At 46.3% G+C, this 21,639-nt stretch overlaps 1 protein-coding gene across 2 annotated transcripts in view; it reads right to left on the bottom strand.

The window, feature by feature from the left end:
* The window catches only part of CTNNAL1 (catenin alpha like 1), a 989,054-nt gene that overhangs the window by 380,133 nt on the left and 587,282 nt on the right, over positions 1-21,639 (bottom strand). For both annotated transcript variants that reach the window (XM_069620628.1, XM_069620627.1), the window contains exon 8: positions 1,686-1,772. In XM_069620628.1, the coding sequence (XP_069476729.1) occupies positions 1,686-1,772 (87 nt within the window). The remainder of the gene's footprint in view (positions 1-1,685; positions 1,773-21,639) is intronic.

Below are 21,639 nucleotides of genomic sequence, written 5' to 3'. Positions count from 1 at the left end.
AATGACTGCTAACTGAGACACAAGTGAGTGTGGCCAGCCATTACCCAGACGCTGTATCTTCCTATGTATACCAACCTTCGTCTCTACTCACCTATAGATATAATGTTGGTTTGCATGGAGGGGAGGCCACCAAAATGCGGCAAAGCTAAAAATTAAAAGGAGAATTGTTCTGTACTGCATGGTGAGATGCGGGTAGCTATATATGTTATATTTATACGGTTGTAATTTTTTGTATATTTTGTTGGGCAACCATGTTTATTTATACTTATCCATGGTAGCAAATCATAACTGAATGAATATATTCCAGCAGGGTTCATAGATAGTCATTGCATCGACTGCCAAACTGTTGAATGCCATACCATTGAAAAAAAAGCATTGAATGCATTTTTTTTCCATTCTTTTTTGTAATGGGTGTGGGGTTACCCCATAACCCCCCTTTTTCTAACCTTTAAACCCAATATAATTAAACGAAACCCTTTACTATCGAAAAAAATGCATTCAATGCTTTTTTTTCCAATGGTATGGCATTCGACGGTTTGGCAGTCGATGCAATGACCAGATACCTTCCAGCAGTAGTGTAATAGTTTTGACCAATCATCTTCCCAGAAATGTATGAGATGGGAATTAAGATGCTAGATCAACCGAGCAGCATGAGTACATATGATGCGGAGATAGGAAAAGATACCTAAGCACATATGACAAAGTGGTGTGACCAGAAGAAGCATGCTCATAGTGCTGTGCTGCACAGGGAGAAGAAAGTATATATATAAGGGAGCATAATGTGTCGTATACAGTGTTTTCTTTAACCGTACTCCAGGACCTATGCAGTGTAGCAATTAACGCCAGAATCATACTTTGTTACCAATTATCTACTTGTTTCCTTCCCTAAGGAACCCTGGGGCTAGATTATCTTCCAAAGGCTGCTAAAAATGATGCCAAGACTGCTGGCTCCATTCCGCACTACACACGCAGCAACATCGGGCGGGGCAAGTGGATTTACAGAGCACTGGTGCAAATGTTAAGAGAACCCTGGCCTTGTGTGCCCATAGACCTTGTTGGTTAATCAATGAATGCATACCACCTTCAGCACATTGACATGAAATTGCAGCCAAACACAAGAACTAAAGTCCAGTTGAAGCAATGGACAATGCTTTCTGCTTTCAAATGCAGCACCACCAGGTCCATCAAAGTCAACTAAACATCAGCAAAAATTACACCACTCCAAAAACAATTTTCAGTGACTGAAAGAACAGCGTGATTCCTCATAATCACCCCTCGGGCGATCTGCTGAAATGAGACGAGCCAACACTACCCGCTAAGAATCGCTTAACAATGCTTACCTGTATGTAATGTCTCCTATCGGCAAATATAGCTCAATGTGTATAGAAATCGCAGGTATACTGTTCTTAGAGTTTATTTAATTAAGCAATAACCACCCGTTCCAAGGGGTGGAATGGGGGATAACGGCCCTGGGCCAGCGCAAAAGCCTCGAGCATAACGAAGGCCTTTAACGAGTGTCCCCGGTGCCATTATCCCACCCGGAAGCGAAATAGGAGTAGCATTCCGTCTATTTGTATTTGCTCATTGTAATTTCGCGGCCCCCATCCCCCATTCCAAGTAGAGAAGTCTACATTTCAAATATGAAAATAGACATGGTATGAGGATGCAATAAAAAAAAGACTTACTTCCCTTCTCAGCTCAGTCATGCACTGGCATGTCTTTAAAATGGCCACTTCCAATTCCTCAGTGATTTCCTTCGTTTTCTGCGTTTGCTGTGGAAAAATCAGAAACAGTGCGCCGTTACATTAAAAGGAGCGGGACTCTGGAGTCATGATGCTTTACGAACAATGTAATAAGTAATCATTCAAGAGGATATTTTTCCCCTTTTATACTTTTTTCCCATATAACATCATTGCATATAAATGTGGGCCACGTGCCACTTTCCTGGATCTGTTAATTTCCAATCAAACAGCTCATTGCAATTAAGCATAATTTGTTCTCTCTTTTTAAGATCAGCAACATGTTTTTACTTAGCAGCTGGTGAGCAGCTTGGTATTTGCAAGCCACTGTTTGAATTATATAACACAGAAGGATTCAGGCTGGTTTGCAATAAGATGGCCATGCATTGATCGTGCTTACTGCTGCAAATGTTTGCCATTTCTTATTGATGTAAAGAACAGCTGTCTAAAGTCCAAGCCAAATGGTTTACACAATACCCCTATGCAAACAAGCACTATATGAAGCACTACAAATATTAAATACTGAATGTGAAAAAAAGAAACAGGCTCTGCCTGAAGGGGCACTGCCCAATCCGTGTATGTCCCACTCCTTCACCACCATTGGGATCCCCCCGTGCGTGTACCCTTGGCACGGCACACTGGCTCCCTGTTAAAGAGTGCATTACATTCAAAATCCTCACCCTCACACACAAATGCCTCACCCTCACAGCTCCGTCATACCTATCAGAGACCATTGCTAAATCCACATCTACACGACCCACGAGAACCCGCTACTCCAACCAACTGTACACTCCCCATATCAACAGGGCCAACGCAGGTGCGATTGGCTTCCCCTACATGATATATGATATTTTATTTATATCACGCTCGTACACAGGTGTTTCAGAGTGCGACCAGGCAAAGGGAGGGGGACCAGGGGAGAAAACAATGTACTTACTAGGCCCAGTGACATTGAGAACACGCAAGTACATGGGGAAGGGAAAAGTGCATGGGAGGGGGGAGAAATTGGAAAGTGCAGAGCATAGGAGAGGACAAGATAAATAATAAGTAAATAAATAAATAAATAGGTGATCCAAAACAGTGGTAGTGCAGCCTGTGAGTGGCCAAGTGCAATGTTAGTCAGATAGGGAGTATCTGATAAGTGCAGAAAAAGAGTGGGGGGGCATGTATGGGTACAGATAAAGGCCCCAGTGCAAGGGGTGGCCAGGAGGCAGTGCAGGAAGGTGGCAGGGTGAACAGGTACCTGGGCCCCAAAGGGCAAAGGGTGCCCAGGTGCAGCAGTGCCGAGAGATAAAGCAGATCAGCAGGGGAGAAGAGGGGCACAGGCAGAGGCGACAAGGAAGGTCTTGAGGAGCTTCCAGAACCGTAGATGGTTCTCCTCAAGTTTCAAGGTGGCAGGGAGGCAGTTCCAGAGGGAGGCCCCAGCCGAAGACAGATCTACCACCAGCTCGTTTCTTTGAAAAACGACTGACCCTGGGGGAGTTGGAGGTAGTAGAGCGAAGGGCTCGAGAGGGGAGGTATTTACAGAGGGATAGTTGAAGGTATTTTGGACCCAAGCCCCAGAAAGCCTGCTGGACAATGCAAAGGGTTGTAAAGGTAATCCCTTGCAACCACAGGGAGCCAATGAAGGGATTTCAGAGCTGGAGAGATACGATCCTAGGGCTTGAGGCCAAGGACAAGTCTTGCAGTCCTGTTCTGGATTAGTTGTAAAGGGCGTAGAGCGGAGTCAGGTAAATTTAGAAGGAGGCTGTTACAGTAGTCCAACCTAGAGAGAATCAGAGCTTGGGAGACAGCGAGCTTCTGAGGGAAGGAGAAGAAAGGAAGAGTACCTTTAAGGAGGTGCAGTAAGAAGTTTGACTTTTTGGAGACGTCGGAGATGTGTGCGGAGAAGGAAAGTGTGGAGTCAAAGATGACCCAGAGGTTCTTAGCTTCGCAGGTAGGGGCAGTAGGAGAGCCAAGGGAGGCCGGCCAGAGAGTTAGAGGAAAGGATGGAGAGGAGCCCAGTCTTGTTGGCATTTAAACAAAGAACATTGGCGGCACACCAATTTTGAATGGCGATTAGGCAGTCAGAGATGAGGGAAGAAGAGGAGGTGGCTGAAGGAAGCCTGAAAATGAGTTGGGTGGCGTCAGCATAGCACTGGAAATTGGAGCAGAAAATGGAAATGGAGTAGGCAAGAGTTGCCAGGTATTGGTTGAAAAGACAGAGAGAGAGGTTAGACCCCTTGGGAACACCACAGGTAGAGAGGGAGATAGAGGATAGGAAGGACCCAAGTTGTACCTGGGAGTGTCGATCAGAGAGAAAGGAGGTCAGCCAGGCCAGAGCCTAATCAGTGATACCCAGGTTGTCATGGAGATGATTGAGCAGGGTGGTATGGTTGACAGCAGAGGAGAGATCAAGTAGGATGAGGACAGATGGAATGTTAGAGTCAAGGTTGGAGAGCAGGTCTTCACGGATGTTCAGGAGAGCAGTTTCCACATAGCCGCCAAACTCTGGAACTCGCTCCCTACAGATATCAGAGCAGAGAACTCCCTCCTTGCCTTCTGAAAAAAACTGAAAACCTCTCTCTTCAACTAATCCTTGAATGCACTGTATATACTACCCAAAAATGCAAATGTTTTACCCCTGTAACTAAGAATCTTTCTGTAACAAGCGCCATGATGCCCCTGGGCTGTTTGCGCGCTCCACAAATGTGAATAAATAAATAAATAAAATACCCCAGCCTCTCGTTCCACCACCGACACAAACGGGCCAATTTTGTTCTTGTTTTGTTTGACTTCTTCAGGTCTCGTGCCTTGTTGCCCCTCAAACAGTTCTCGCAGTTATATGCACCAGGCACCCGCAAGGCCATCGTAATGATGTTGTGATATGTCAAGCGTGTGCTGAGGAGAGAATGCCCACTACAGACATGGCAAGGGCTTGGCGCCTACGAATGCTTCGAAAGAGTATGCACAAATCAACGAAAGTTCGAACTAAGCATGAGGCGACTGCCATCTGTGTTGGACCGAGACAATTGGGACCAGATTGAATACACAGAGTATTGAGGTCAAGCAGAAGAGGTTCCCCTTAACTAATAGTCAGCAACTCTACTAAGGAGACACTTCTGAGGTAACAGCTCAACTGCAATGTGAAAACCTCGGAGGAGCCAACTTTAGTAAATGACAGAGAAAGGGCACGTCTTATTGTACAACATTTGACCCGCCGATATAACATCACAGGCATGTGGTTAGGCCTCAATTTGAACAACGCTTCTATTTTGAGCAACAACTACCAATAGATGGATGGAGAGATTGCAGCTTGGACATGCATGGTCATATAAAAGTTTGCTGAATCTTTTCTCATCTCCTCCAGGACGGACGGGCACGATTTCACCACGGCATGGGAAATAAGCCTCTCTTGATTAATGCACTTGACGTTCTAAAGATGGCAGCAATGTGGCAGCATAGATACTAATATACTCATTGACTGTGTCTGACGCTGCCAACCCTCTGCTATTTCTGTCACTCATCTTTTAATGGAGTCTCTGATTGGACAACGACTGCTTCCCCTTTAAAGTCCTTGACCACTCCCAGGCAGTAGCTCTACAACTCTTTACCAGGGACTTGGCGCTAACTTGCAGGGTGCCCCCCGGGTACCATTTTGTCCATTCTTTTTTTCAACCTATATGTGAGGGAGCCCTTCAACAAGCAATCTTTTTTGTATGCGGACAACACCCAATCTTTTTGAGCCTATATGGTGATTGGAGTATTGTCACCTCTGCGTTTAAGTCTCGTCTCACTGCTGTCAAATCCTGAATTTGTCACAGTAGGTTGAAGCTGAAGGGCCCCAAGATCAGGATCCTTCCCCCTTTCTAGCACTCCAACGTCCTTGTCTCTGATATTCTGTCCTTCCCGTTTAGGCCCGGTCTGACACCAGTTGCTGTCACAGCCCATTTCGGCACATGGCAATCTGGATTTAGACCATGTAATGGAACCTAGTCTGCTGTGGCTTATGTTTAGCTCCTCTGGAACATGGGCAATAGCTCTGACTTCCTGTTGGTCATGCTCGATTTATTGTACGCTTTCAACACCCTTGATCATGACCTATTTTTACAAAGACTTCAATCTGTGGCAATGGTGTTGGTTAAAGCTACTCACTCGTTTGACCAAATAGAACTGTGTCACTTATGCTAGCTTTCCCATGCCTCCAACCTCAACAAAATGTGGTGTCTCTTGAGGACTCACACTGAAGAGGGAAAATGGGAGAATCCCTTCCCCCGATTTTCATCCAAACCATGGCCCAGGACTTCACGACCCCTACACCCCCGCGAGAGGAATTCGACCTGCTCACTGCCGCACCAGACCTCAAGATCCACTGTGGCCACGCCCCACACGGCCAGGGAGCCTGCCGGTTAATGAAACAACGTGCGGGAACCTCAGGTGGAACTGACATTGACCATATGGATCAACTTGATTAGACAGTAACCGCAAAATACCACCATCGTTAGAGATGCCATGACGACATAGCCAACAGACAAGAACACACGTGCCACCATGCACATGGGTCACCCACACACCAACCTACACAAAGAACATACTCAGTGCTATGACACAGAGGACCGTAGACACCCACAGACATGCATCGTTGTTATTTTCCACATAGGCCACCTACAGCACCGCAGAAACGCAAGATGCCTGAAGAGCTTGTGTATATGCTTGCAGATGCTTTCTCACCACTACATATTTACTAATGCATATGACACCCTGTCGGCCCTCGCGACCCCCATATTATAGATTATGTACCGCCACCCAGAAGCCAGGCCAAGGTAGGCCGCAAAGCAAGAGCCCCCAGGAAGAAGCCTCCGAGACAAAACTGCAAAGCGCTGATCACGCAGAACGAGCCCCAACGAGAGCCCACAGCCAAGGCCGTGATGTTGCAATCTACATGCCGCGCTCCCCGTGCCAAGGTTTCACCTGCCACTGCTAAACGCTCCACAGAGCCGAAATACAAATCAAATGCTCATAATTCTGCTCCAGCCACGGTCTCACAACACGTGACCAAACCGACATGATACGATGCCAAGTCTACGGGACAGAAGAGCGCTGGGGTCTCACGTCTGGGACACAGTCTGCAACAATAAAGTGACAAATTGGACACCTACAGCGATGGGAAAGACATGCACATTAGCCAATAGTCACACCTGTCCATTGTCCGCCACTGGCACATAGTCGCCCATTGTTGCCAGCACCAGGTACACCGCGAGCTGGGAACAACGATGGTCCCAGGCTTGGGGGCTCGCGGATGAACCAATCAGAATACGAGCGGTGCATCATGACGCCACTATAGTCTAGCCAATCACCAAGTGTCCCCTTGTAACAAATTTGTTGTAGCAATTGTTAGGTACGGCCCAAGCGTACCACCTGACCCTTCCTCACCCAATAACAATCTTTTCTATATGTAACCATACTGATCTTACCACTCGGGAGCCAACCCGAAGTGGCGCTAGGTTTTGGGGATAGTTTTCCTAGGTGACGCAGGTAGCGCGTCATACTACTGTAAAAAGGGCCTGCGAGGCCACGATAATGAGACCCTCCCAGATGCATATGGTCAGAGTTCGTCCCTGCTTCTTTCTGTAATAAACAGCAGTACAAACCTTGCTCTTGTGTGTGTGCCTCATACTCCTCGGGAATTTACCCAGACAAGTTGGAGGCACTGCTGAGATCTGTTGAGACCTGCTTAAATTAAGGGCTACCACAACAAGACCGCTTGCATCAAGGTGGCCTGGCAACGTGGCCCCTCCTCTGCTGTTGCCCGCTTTGGAGCACTACAGGAACATTGCGGAACTGCGAGACGACCGGACAGCGCAATCCAGAGATTGGCCATTGGGAGCCGACGTGAGAAGTATCCCGCGCACGGTTGGCGAGTGTCCAGACGTGGTCCAGATGAGGGGAGGTGACGAGCTGATTGGGAGGGGTGCTCACGGTCGAGCGGCACCGGCAAGCGAGGACTTGATGTGAGTATGGCACACACAACCAGCAATGTAATGTTGTGCGGGAGGGGGAGGAAATGTAAAGAGGGTGGCGGTCAGTTGTTACAGTGTGTTGGAAAAGATTTTGATTAATAAGTGGCGATAGATGTGCGTGGTGTAGCGGGACAGGCACAATGGCCGTCCCCTATAGCGTAACAGAGCGGATTAGGTCGGGCTTCGAGCACCCACGTGTGACTGACGGATCGCACTGATTGGTCAAGATCGTAGACACCTGTATGAGGGAGGTGTGGCTTTCCTATGAATTGACGTTGTAGATCAATGAATAGATGAGAATCCCTACTAATTGAGTGTTGAAGCTCGGTGGGTAGATGATGTATTCCCGCAGGAGGTAGCTAAATTGTTTCCCAAGTGCAGAAGATAATTGGCTGGTTAAGCTCCCGTAGAGAGGGGGTGTATCACACGCGAGGCGACGCAGCGTGCGCAGACCAATTGTAATAGTTATTGATTGTTGAATACTCCACGCCATACGCGGTGGGAACACAGCTGTGGGGTTAACGGGGAATAAGAGTGTCAAAGATATTGCACGTTCTTTCGGTCTGTAATTGTACATACCGGTAATTTTGTAGAGGTTGGTGACGTCACCCTTAAGGCTTGTATAGGACACAACAATCTTCTCGTTTTCATCCAGGGGTGATCGAGACAAGGAAACGTAGCAAGGAAGGGGCAAAGGGGGAGAGGCAGCCGCGCATGGAGAACTCCGGCCCGTGCTCGACAAGCGGGTTGCACCAGAGGGCGGTGTGACAGACTGGAGGGGATAAGGAAGTATAAAACTGCGCAGGCAGTGAGGACGGAGGAGGAGGAGCTAAATTGAAGGTGTGCCAAGTACTGGCGGCACAGGAAGGTGGGGCAGCTCAAAAGCATGCCACACCGGGCACGCAGCCGCAGGGGGCTTCGTGCGCCACGACCGAAGGGGGCCATAATTGAACATCGGGGAAGAAGGACAGTAAAAGCATTGTAATAAAAAGATTGCTTTTCTTTACAGCAGACAGTCGGAAGTCTCAAACTTACGGGCCCAGGTAAAAGGGTGGTATTGAAAAGAGTAAAATTGTAACATGTCCACATACTATGGGATAGGGGCGGGGGCGAGATTAGGGCTCAGAGCAAGTGCTTTAACACCACCACTTCAACACATCTGCGCAACATTAACACCGCACAGGGAGAAAATAGTAGGGTATAGCATTGAGTGGACACAAGGAACGGACAACAATCTAAGGATATTCTGGGCGCCCAACGGCAGCTTTGATATGTGTGCCCCACACTCCCTGCTGACATATATACATCATACATACAAGGGGAAGAAGCTAGCGAGTCATTTAGAAATGTTCAATCTTTGGAAGATGTTCCAGGGGTGTGCACCAGGAGCACCAGGGATGTTCACCAGGCAGGGGGTAAAGGAGGAGAAAGAGGTATAGGAGAAGGTGAAAGGAGGGGGCGGGGGCACAGCCGCAAAAAACCCACCCAGTGCTGAAGAAAGTGAGGAAGAGTCAGAAGGATTGTTTGCAGTTTCAGAGGTAAAGAAGGAAGTTGCAGAGGAAACACTGATAGCTAAATAAGTGAAGGAGGAGGAAGGGGGTTGTATCCAGTAACAGACCTGAGAGAAGCCGGCCGATCACAACTAACAGCCGCCGAGGGATATTCCAACCCTGCATACAGCCCACCACCATACGCGCCAACAGATAGCTACCAAAAGGGGGAGGGGTGGGGGTGTGGAGCACAGCCGAAACAAAACAAAAACAGGCAAGCACGGGGGGGCGGACAAAGGGTCCTGGGAGATTTAGCAAACGTAGGACCAGACGAATGGATAGCAGCACAGGTGCTTCTGGAGCTCAGGGGGACGCTAGCAGGGGAAGAGGAAGAAGCAGTGAGACAGGTAAGTAGGGAAGAGATGGACTACCTACAGACAGGGCACGGGGTAAGTAAAAAGGAGGAAGGACAAATGTCACAGGATGAGAAAGAGATGTTGGAGGAAAGACTGGCAGAACTAAGGGAAGTACGGAGTGCACTCATCAGACAGTTCGAGCAGGAAGCGCGGGAAAGAAAGGAAGAAAAGAAAACAAATAAGGAAGAGAAGGTGAGGGTGAAGGAACAAGAGGAAGAAAAAAGGAAAAAGGAAGAAGTATGCATAAGGGCGATAGCGGAAAGAGTGGCGCGCATGGAACAACGGGAAATGAGAAGGAAGGAGGAGGAGCGAGAAGAGAATTACAGGGAAATGGGACTATGGAAAAAGAAAATTGTATCAGAAAGCGAGCAAAAATATGAAGAAGGGAAGGTTATAGAAAGTATACTAATAAAGGAGGGCGGAATATGGTGGAGCAAGGAAGAGGAGGAAAAGATATTAGGAAAGGAGAGCAACGCAGTAATGGATTAACTTTGCAGAGCATGATCGGAAATAGGTGGTGAGGTGGTAAAGAAAAAGAATGAAGAACGAGGAGAGAGGAGGAAGGAACATGGGGCAAAAAGGTATGCGGCCAGGTTAAGGAAGTTGCGACAACATCAACAGGGGCTGTGGAGAAGGGAGGTGAGTACACGGACATAGACTTAATAGATCTAAAGACAGTCACAGTGGGGGGAAAACGCACAGACTGAGGATTGACATTTCCAGATGGATTCTGCAGCGAGGAGGAGGAAGGATCGTGAGTAGGATGAAGTGATGGAAATAGGGATGGTCTAGGCAAATTATACATAACACGCACTGACTGCGGGTCATCTTGGGAATGTGGGACATGGCGAGAGCAAAACACAGAAGGAATGAAAAATAGGCAAATAAACAGAAAAACACCACGACGACCGACACCACCTGCACTACACATGCCATATGTTAACCGATTTAGGGACCTCCCGGGGTACAGACCGGAAGAACAAGTTGACATACCTAGGGTTGGGACAGGAAGGTAACAGAAGGGGGAACAAGAACATAGGAAGTGATAGAGTAAGATACTGCAATATTGACAGTATCGAATAATTATCTAATATGGAAGACGACGAATACACTGACATATGCCCACACAGACGAACGGCGCGGGACAAAGATTAGCAGTGGGTGATGTGAAGGAGTTGCTAATTTCAATACTGGGGGATGTAGCAGACAATATTTGGTAGAGGGCGGGATTCCCAGGGGTAACAATAAGCGACACATCACATGATAGAGCGCCATTTGCTAACTGTAGGCACGCCCTATGGCAGGCATTGAGGGTCCAATACCCAGACACCTCAGACATAGGAGCAATAACGTCACGCAAAATGTGTGAGAATGAAGATCCTGTTGATTACATCCAGGAGATTCAGGAGAAGTGGCGCCTGGAAACGCAGGAACCGTGGGACAAAACACTAGCAATTTTTGTATCACATAATGATACAAGGGCTCCCGGAACAAGTGCAGAGACAGTTAAGAAACTAGTGGGAATGGAAGCTAAGGCATGGCCAGAGATACAGCTGACAATAGTGCACCACTGCAGGATGTGGCAAGAAAAGATGAAAAAAAAGGAGGAAGATAGAAAGGCAGAGGAAGCGAAATTGGTTCAAAAGAAACTATCCAAATATGCCATGGAGGGCGCACTGATAACAGCCCCCACCCAGGTCACAGTAACACAAGACACCACACAACAACACACAGCACCACTACAGCAAGTACAAATGACGACGCAGCTGATGCCACCACCCCCACCATACACAGCACAGATGGGAGGGGGTTATATGCAAATGGAGAATGGGTACTCAAACAACTACAGGGGGAGAAGCGGACAAATGAGAGGGAGAGGATTTGGCCCAGCGGCACCACAACAAGGGGGAGGGTTCCGGGGTTACAATCAATATGGACAGCAGGGGTACTAAGACAACACGAGGGGTACCCATGGCAAGCACGAGAGCCACCCACAGGCTGGATATGTGGGCTGGTAGGACATATGTCACGCACTTGTAGAATGAGACCGGCACAAGCAGCTTGGGGAGAACAAGAACAGCAGGGGCATAACGGGGAACAACAATTCTACCAACAACAGTAGCCACAACAGGGGGCGGGAACACTACAACAGCAAGCACCACTGCAACCCCAGCAACAACTTCAAACATACACACCACAACATCCACAAGTACAACTTCAAACATACACACCACAACAACCACACCTACAACACCAACCACAGCAACAGGCAGTTACAACACAACAACAACAGGTCCAAACAGTGCAACAGCTTACACAAATACAGGACAACGCAATATCATCCACTGACACACCCATGCAACAGACACAGCTGGGGAGGGTGACAATATTGGGTCATAACCCTTACACAAGGAGCAGACAGTCACTATACCCACAATAGGACAGCCCACACATGTCTTTGATGTGTCCCATCCTATCAGTAACACCAAACCCTGCGGAGGAACCACGCATACAGGTGGCGATAGGTGACAAAACATTTTCCTTCTTAGTTGACACAGAGGCCACTAGGTCATGTATAAGGGAGGGAAAGTTCAACTTCTCAGGCGAAGCTATGCACACTCAAGGATTTTCTGGGGCTCGAGGGTTGGTTCGCTTTACTGATAGCATCTCCTTATCTGTTGGAGACCACGATATGTCTCTCCCACTGCTATACTCAAAGCAATTACCAGTAAACATACTAGGGAGAGACATAATGAGCAGGCTGAACATGACCATCTCCTTTACTGACAAAGGAATAGTATGCGCCTCACCAGGCATTAACATGCTCACAGCACGCCACATCCTGCAGGCTTATTGTGGCAAAACAGTGGCCAGGGCAAAACCAGTAGATGGGGACATATTCCTATATGGAACAGACATGGCAATAGCATGGCTACCAGGAATTGAGGGCAAAATTTGGAGGAGACCAGCAGCTTACCTTTTCAGACCCGAAACACTGGTTAGTGAAAAGGAAGGGACCATGTTATCAGTGAGCATTGAGAGTATTGTGGCAGCCACAGACTACATTGCAATTCATGGCCAGGATAGGGAGGGGAAGGCATGGAGAGCAGTAATAGCATTAGCAGAAGGATGCAGACTAACACAGGTATCAGATGAAGAGCTTTTCTCGGACAATAAAGGAGATCGGGAGATGGTGTTTGAGATGAGCATCAACATTTGGTTGAGAGTAACATACAAAGAAGTAGCACAAAAGATGGCAATGGCGCTAGAGGCACCTGCCACTACAGAAGTGTCACGCTTCAGGGAACCTGGCGGCTTTGGAAGTAGTGGAAGCTGCGCCCGCCATAGCGGGTTCCATCACGTTTTTTGGGAAACGCGCTGTGCAGGTCTAGCGGTCGTTGCAACGTTCCCGACACCGGTATTTAATCTTTTCACTTCTGGGGTCGGGTGCGTTGCAACGTACAGTGTTTCGTCCTGTTATTCCAGCGCTGCTGTTTTCTCGTAGAGTTTCCCTTTTTCCCCACCGTTGTCCTTTCTTCCCTTTTTTTGCCCTTTTTTCCCTTTCCTTACTCTCCGTACCTTGAGCCAGGTTCCCCCGCGTTCTTGGCTCCTCCTCCCTTGTCTGTTCCGTTCCCGTCTCTCATCCTTCCTCCCTCCCGTCTTGTGCTTCTCTCTCTATACTTATTCTGTTGATTCTTGCTCCCTTCCTGTATTGTGCTTACTCTTGGTCCTCTTCGTTTTGCCTTCCTCTGTTCCTATTCTGCTTATTTCCCTGTGTACCGACCATTGCCTGTCTTGTGGATTGCCTCGCCCAGCCCTCATCTGGTTATCCTGTATCGGAACTACTACCTGTTGATCTCCCGGTGTACCGACCACTGCCTGTCTTGTGGATTGCCTCGCCAAGCCCTCTTCTGTCTATTCTGTACTGGAACTTTTCCAATTACCTGGTCTCATACCCGATTCTCATTGGAACTTGTTCTATTTCTGGACCGTGTCCACCAGTTCCTCTCCCTCTGCCGCTGCCTCCGGAGTGAGTTTACTACTACTTCTCTGCGTTTGAAGATCCTATTCTTCCGGGGTTTTTGTGCCACTGGCTTTTTCCCCATTGACCATCGACCGAGGAGGGTTGCCACAGATCACCCAAAGGGTGTCACTGTGGCGTCCTACCTTGGTCGCCCCTATGTTAAAAAAAAAGGGGTGAAGACTCGAACAAAGGACAATCCAAAGCTTACTCAACGCCGGAGACTTCGAGGTGAGGAGGAAGGGGAGGAAAGGGAGTCTGGGGCATCTCAGGAGAAAGAGGAGATTTCGGACCTTCCTGACAAGAAGTGCCATTTTATGAGGATGATTTAGCAGCAGTACCAGCATCTCTATGGCCCACTAGTCCATATGACGTAGGTTGCATAAAAAGCATTGGAGGAGTAAAGATAAAGTTGAAAAAAGGGGCAATGCTGCCTAGGGTAAAGCAGTACCCACTAACCAAAGAAGCAGATGAGGTGATTTATGAAACAATAACTGCCCTAGTGAATAGAGGAATACTGGTACCATCAGAGTCCCCATGTAACACTGCAGTATATCCTGTGCATAAGGCAAAGGGAGGGCCCTTGCGTTTCATCCAAGATTTAAGACCCCTCAATCACATTGTAGAAGCAGAATACCCTATAGCGGCTAACCCAGCCACTTTACTGTGTGGAATACCAGCAGAGGCATCACGGTTCACTGTGATTGATCTAAAAAACGGCTTCTTCTCAATACCTCTACACCCCGACTCACAAGACCTAACAAGTTTCACATACCGCAATACAAAATGGAAACACACAAGACTACCACAAGGGTACTGTGAGTCACCATCCATCTTTAACAGAGTGATACAAATGGATTTGGAAAACAGACATGGAAAGTATGGTACTGCAATATGTAGATGACATCATTTGCAGCACCACAGAGGAGAAGTGCAGGAGGGACTCTGTAAAAATGCTCACAGTGTTAGCAGAGAAAGGGTACACAGTAGACAAGGAGAAATTGCAGTACTGCCAGGAACAAGTGCTCTACATAGGCCAGCTCATTTCACAAAAAGGAAGAAACATTGCACCACATAGGGCACAAGCCATAACAAACACACCACAGCCACAGACAGTGAGAGAATTGCAGCCATTTTTGGGCCTATGGAACTACTGCAGGGCATGGGTTTTTGACTACAGTTCATACATAGGACCACTGCTTGGGGCCCTCAGAGAAGCACAGAGGGGGGAGAGGAAGTTGGGATGGACAAGATAAATGACAGAGGCTTTCAATGAATTAAAACATGCCATCTCAACTGTACCTGTACTAGCCACCCCCAACTATGAAGAGCACTTCTACATATTTTCACATTGTGATACAGCAGTAATGAAAGCGGTACTGACACAAAAAACAAGCATGGGACACAAACCAGTAGCATTTTACAGTGGACATTTGGATCCTGTAATGATGGGTCACTTCCTGTGCGAACAGAGCCTGGCCGCAGCAGCATTTGCGGTAGAAAAATTATCCTCGATAACAATGGGGTGCCCCACCACAAGTACGTGGAACACGCTCTTTTTGCAATATTGAATAAACCAAAATCGACATTGACCACTCAAAGGGCAACAGGTTATGAAACAATATTGTCCAGACCTGAATTGAAAATTGTGAGGTGCAGTAATGTAAACCCAGCAGGGTTTATAGCAGAGGTAGTGGAAGATGGCAACTAAGCCCATGACTGCACACAGGCTATTGAAATGTACTCAAGCACAAGGAAGGTTGAGGAAAATGCCCTAGAGGGGGGAGAGATAATGTACATAGATGGGTCCTCATCAATTGACCAGAGTGATGGGGTGAGAAGAACAGGCGCAACAGTGGTACGACTGAGGGACTATTGGACTTACGTTCCAGTGAAATGCATCCAGTTACCACAGCACTATTCAGCACAAGCAGCAGAGCTAGTAGCACTGATTTTAGCCCTCCAAGAGAGCAATGACAAAAGGGTCACAATATATTCTGACAGTGCATACGTCACATCAACAGTGCACTCAGGATTAATAAAATGGCAATGAAGAGGGTTCAGAAGAGCAGACGGCACTCCGGTGCAGCATGCTCTACTACTTGCTGAACTAATTGAAGTAATTGAGGACCCTAAAGAAGTAGCTCTAGTGAAGTGTCAGGCCCATACAAATGGGGATGATCCAATATCAAAAGGTAATGAAACAGCAGACGCACATGCTAAATATGCTGCATACTTTGGCGAGACATGGACCCTCCCAGAAAAACAAAAAGATAAGGGGGTGGGGGGCAAGACAGATGTTGATGAAGAATGGGTACACACACATCCCTGAAACACAAATAATGGAACTACAGGCAGCAGCACCTATGGCAGAAAAGGAACTATGGGTCAAAAGAGGATGCACAATGTCCCCCACGGCGACAGAATAACACAGGCAAAGTGGTGATGCCCCTGGCCCTATTGAAAACAGCTTTGACCCAACTACACCACCCCACACACACAGGAAAAGAATGTATTGCAGCACGAATAAAGGAAGCATGGTTCTGTCCCGAGCTAAATTCACACGTTGCAGAGTTCATTAGCAATTGTCTCACATGCCAGCAATTTACGGCCGGTCACACGCTGCAAGTGATCAAAGGTACTATACCCCAGCCCGAAGGACCCTTCCTGCACCTACACATTGACTATGTTGACATGATCAATGTACGTCAAGGGTACAGATACATGATTGTAGTAGTATGGCCATTTTCTAGGTGGATCGAGGCCGGTCCATGCTCCCATGCAGACACCTTCAGAGCAGCAAAGTTTCTGGTAAGGGAGGTGTTCCCGAGGTGGGGAGTATGCAAAGTGCTGCAGTCTGACAATGGCCCACACTTTGCCAATGAAATGTTCCAACACATAACTGCCCTCTTGGGAATAAATCATAAGTTTGCATGCGCGTATCACCCACAAGCAAATGGCGTCTGCGAATGCCTCAATGGCCTCCTAAAATAAGACACAGCAAAAATTCAGCAAACAATCAAAAAGAGTTGGCTTTACTGCCTCCCCTTGGCCTTGTTTGAATTGAGAAATAGGCCGGGGTCGGACCACCACCTCACACCCCACAAAATGGTGGTGACCGGATGCCAAATGCACCTTCCACTCACACCGCCATCAAGAGCAACAACAGATTGCCATGCTACACACAATGTCTTTGGTGAAGAAATGTATGAATATGTCTCTTCCCTGGTTACTAGTGTCGCTTTCATCGCTCAACAGATTGAACGGACACGGGGCGGGCCGAAGAACAATCAACAAGGAGAAACATCAAATGAAGAACAGGAACAAAGTGCACAGTGGACATTAAAAGAGGGGGACCAGATCATCCTAAGAAATTTTAACAGGAACTGGAGTAGCCCACGGTTCACAGGGCCCCAGGAGGTGGACAAAATAGCTCCTAGAGCTATAAAAATCAAGGGAAAAAACGCATGGACTCACATCCACGACATCAAGCCCTACAAAGCACAGACCCCCGCCTCACATCAACGAAGGGGCCAATGCATCAGCAACAACTGACGACAACAACGACACAGCCCAGACACCAAACCCCCCAAAGGACATAAACGACCAGCCACCTGTAGGATTGGTTAGCATGTTTTGGGAGCACAGAGTACAGCACTACTGCACAGGATCCATGTGTAGCATGTTTTTTGTTTTATGCAGTACCACTGCATGGGTTTGGTGTATTGCTATGATGCAATTGTTTCAAGCTATGTGTTGCCAGTGTAACATGGACATATAAGTGAGGGCAGGTTATTCAGTCAAAAACGATTTTTACATATAAAATGCAAATCATTTTTTTTCACAGTTAAAAGCACACATTTGTACATTCAAACTGCGCACTATTTTTCACCTGAAATGCCTATGTTGCAAGAGACACATTTGAAAATTAATAAACTAACCGCATTAACAACTAACCTGATCATAACCCACCAATAATAATGTGTTCTTCAGTGCAACATGAATGGAAAATGACAGGCTCTGAAAGTCATTATTTAAATGCACATTCAGTTTTTGTTTTTTTTCTTTTTGCTCTGCTGTTCTGTCCACAGTAACTACAGGAAGCAAATACCTTGAATAAGCAGGAAATCAGTTTGGTTACAGTTGCAACTGTATAAGCCAAGTCATTGTGTGCAGAGGGTGGTTAGGGCATGATAGAATTTTATTGGTTAGGATCCTTGGGTAGGAGATAACCAGAGTTTTCTTGTATAATCTCGACGAAGAAGCTATAGAGAGACATCTTGACACAGCTCGAAGAAGGACTGGGTTGATAGCTGGGGATGCCTGATTCCTAAAGCAGATTCAACTTGGTTGCAGAGACTGGGATTTCCAGTCAACAAGTCCCAGTTTGAGTGACAGCAGATGCTTGTCCTTGCTGGGTGAACCCCTCCAGAAGGCGACCAGCCAAAGAAGTTACATACTGAATAAGCCTGGTAATTATCTCGCTGAAGTGTGGGGGCTGAGTGTGCGAAAATATTCAGTCAGTGTAGGAAAGGAGATTCCTGTGCTTTACCCACGTGTTTAATGTTGCAAACTGAATTCTTGTTCTCTGCCACTCTCTTTTCAGTGTATCACAAATAATGCTGTTACTGTGCTATTTCATTTATTTCTGTTAAGAGTGAGATCGTGTTTAAATGCAACTTTTATAATAAACAAAAATATCTGAAAGCAGACGGGTGGTGTGTTTTATATTTACCAATACAGTGCTGATGATGTGGGGGGATGTTTAGACAGTGCAATTGTCATTTTTAAGGTAGCAAAAATAAGATTTGGATGCAGCTGTGTGCACAATGTCATTCAGTATGAGCAATTATAACTAACTGTGTTTGTTATAGCCTTTTGCTGAAGGAACATGAGTCAGCAAAAATAGCGACCCGGGACATAGTTCACTACCGTATATAAGTTAGTGAAAAATACCACATGATAGCTCGCTGCCGTAGATAAGACAGCGAGAAATTGCCCATGGTGGCACACTAAAAATGAAAATGTGTTATTTCTGAAATGTAGGCCTGAGGTCTCTCTAGTGATCACAAGAATAATCTAAACAAAAACAAGGGGTTCTGGATAGTGGGGCCACGAATAAACCAAAGGAATTATGCTCACCACCATACCAACCAACCACGCAAACCAACCGCGCATACCAACCGTGCATACCATCTAAATAGGTCTGTGTGCTGAAATAATGCATATCCACTGTGTTATTGTTGTACATGGCCCAATCTGAATGTAGGGAGTAATAGTTGCTAAATTATTTTTCGGCGGTAAGAAAATACCGCCAGGCCCCAAATCTACACAAAATACCCAACATATTTATGGTGCGTTGCAGGCCGGGAAAGTGATCACAGAGCACCTACTGGGCGTGGCAAGTGTGTCTCACACTGCCATCTATACATTAAAGGGAACCCATTTCATAATAGCAGTGTGTTACTAAAAACGAATTTCAGAATGTCACAAAGGGAGACCACATTCTCAGACCTAGTGCAATATTTAGAGGCAAAGTTGTTTGCACATGGGACGTGGTCGTCGAACAGTACCTTAGAATGGCATGACCGCATTCAGGGTGAGGTGCAGAAAGAAAAACTAGACAATATTTTTGCAGAAGGCAGCATAATTCAGGTCTGCCTTACAAGATTATTGAATGCAGCCAATAAAAGTGCAGAGAAAGGCTGTTTAATACGGCTAGGCGCCAAAATATGGTTTATTTTGAATAGGTCCCTGCGAATGCAGGAAAATGATACCCAGCTAATTAACAGGTTAAAGACTGAATTAGATGGGGCAAGTAAAAATCAGGAAAAGTTAAGAGCAGAATTGGATGTATGCCAAAAGGACATGCAATTAAAATGCAGAGACTTTGATGCTGAGTTATCCAAAAGCAAGAAACAATTTGAGGATAGTGAGCAAGAATTGGTACACTTAAAAGCCTTAGTGGGTCACATTAGACAGGATAAAGATGAGATTGTTTCAGAAATGCAGATTTAACAAAAAGAACATTTTGAAAAAGAAAGTGATCTCCAAGGTGCAGAGCAAGAAATGGTTAAAATGATTCAAGAAAAAGACAAGAGAAACAAAGAATTCAATGAATGCCAAATGCAAATGTGCGACATGCAGGAGGTAATAAATAAAATGAGTGATGAAAACAACTATCTGCAAAATGAAGCACGCAGGCTCCTTAAAAAGTGCAAAGACTTAGAACAACAAATGTGCATTCCCAGGTCCCAGGAGAGGCGGCAGGGTACCACATTCAATGGAGTGGAGGTAAATTCTAGTTCTGCCCAAAGAGCTAGTGCTCCAGTGACTGGGCCGGTGACTGAACTTGGTTGCAGCGCTCTTGGGGGATTTGATACTCCCATTGAGGGCAGCCACCAATCCCATACACCTGAAACCAGGATTGAATCACAAAGTAGTGCAATTCCATGCATTGCAAAAAGTAGCCCCATAAAAATAATGAAATCCATTAAAGCCCTGATCAAACTATTTAAAAAGGGAGGTGAATGCTGCATTGAGGATCCCTTAGAAGCGGTTCATGACATTTTTAAAGCACTCCAGATACCTAAGGAACAGTACAGACAATATTTTCATTTAACTTTACATGCCCCGACGGCCATCATCATAAGGGGATTAAATGAACAGCAGAATATGACATGGGTGGAGTTTGAAAAAGAAATTAGGCGTCATTTTTCTCCTTTTCAGTCATTGCAGGAGGCAAAGAAAGTCGCTTACACAATCACTGCTGGGCCTAATACATCCCCTCGCCAATTTTTACAAGACTTAAAAAGAGCATTTTCTCGCTTTGATGTATCGTTTGACCCAAATTCCAATGAGTTTAAAACTGCATACTTCTATGGGCTACAGAAAGACATCATATCCCAATTGGTCCGTGAATTTGACCGTGACAAGTCCCTTGAATGGATTGTACATCAAAGCACAAACCTATATGAGGTACTCTATTGTCAGGGTAAAGAAAGTGATAAAAATGAAAGATACTAGACCTAAATCTAAAGAACCCTCAGCCACAGTAATGGAAATCAGGTCAGCCAAAATGTCCCTTGAGTCTGCTCAAAGCCCAGGTAAAAATAATGTGACACCTGAACAAAGGGGTAATCAACAAAGATCGGCCTTTCCTGTACCAATGTTCCAATCACATGATCCTAGTAATAGGGAGAGCTACATCAGCCCTAGGTATTTATGGGACAGACCCCGGGTAGGATATCGGCCTGATATGTCAGGTATGAACAATAACCAGAGACAAAATCAAGATCAAAGAAATGATGGTCCCTACCAGACATTGGGGACACAGAGCAGATTTGATCACAAAACCATGATATATGGTAATCAGGATAGACCCCGATATGTGGATCGATTTACTGATAATGGAAATCAACATAGGGGCCAGTACCCACAATCTGAGAGACAGGACATGAGGCAAAACATGAACTACAATCCATGTCAGTACAATGATTCCCCACCAGGGGACTATAATCAAAGGATGGGTGCACCCCGCTCCCCTCCACAAATGAATAAAGAGTTCAGAAACCATCCCAACAGACATCAATCACCTGAGAGGTATCAGAATAGATCCAATCAGGGGAAAAACAACCAATATCGACCTATGCCACAGAAAGAGGATTCTAGAGAGATGGAAAGGTTCCAGTGCCTTGAGGCCCAAGTGAAAATGTTAGCTGAGCAAATAGGAAAGCTCTATACAGCGCAAAAACAACCATCTAAAGAGGGGGCTGATGGCCCTAGCAATGACCGGGGGCTTCTGAGAAGTGACTAAGTACTTATGACACCTGCAGTGCCAAAAAGACAGATTGCCCTGATGTAATTTTGCATAATGACTCTGAGATGCCTAATGATTTAAAAGTGAAAGCACCAATAAATGAACATGTAACATAAAATGCAAATACTTCTAAAAAAGAGGTACGGTTTAACCTA

The sequence above is a fragment of the Ambystoma mexicanum genome, chromosome 5q (assembly GCF_040938575.1).
Source record: "Ambystoma mexicanum isolate Mex_15411 chromosome 5q, UKY_AmexF1_1, whole genome shotgun sequence".
NCBI classification, from domain to species: Eukaryota; Metazoa; Chordata; class Amphibia; order Caudata; family Ambystomatidae; genus Ambystoma; species Ambystoma mexicanum.
This window is presented reverse-complemented; position numbering and strand designations above follow the sequence as displayed.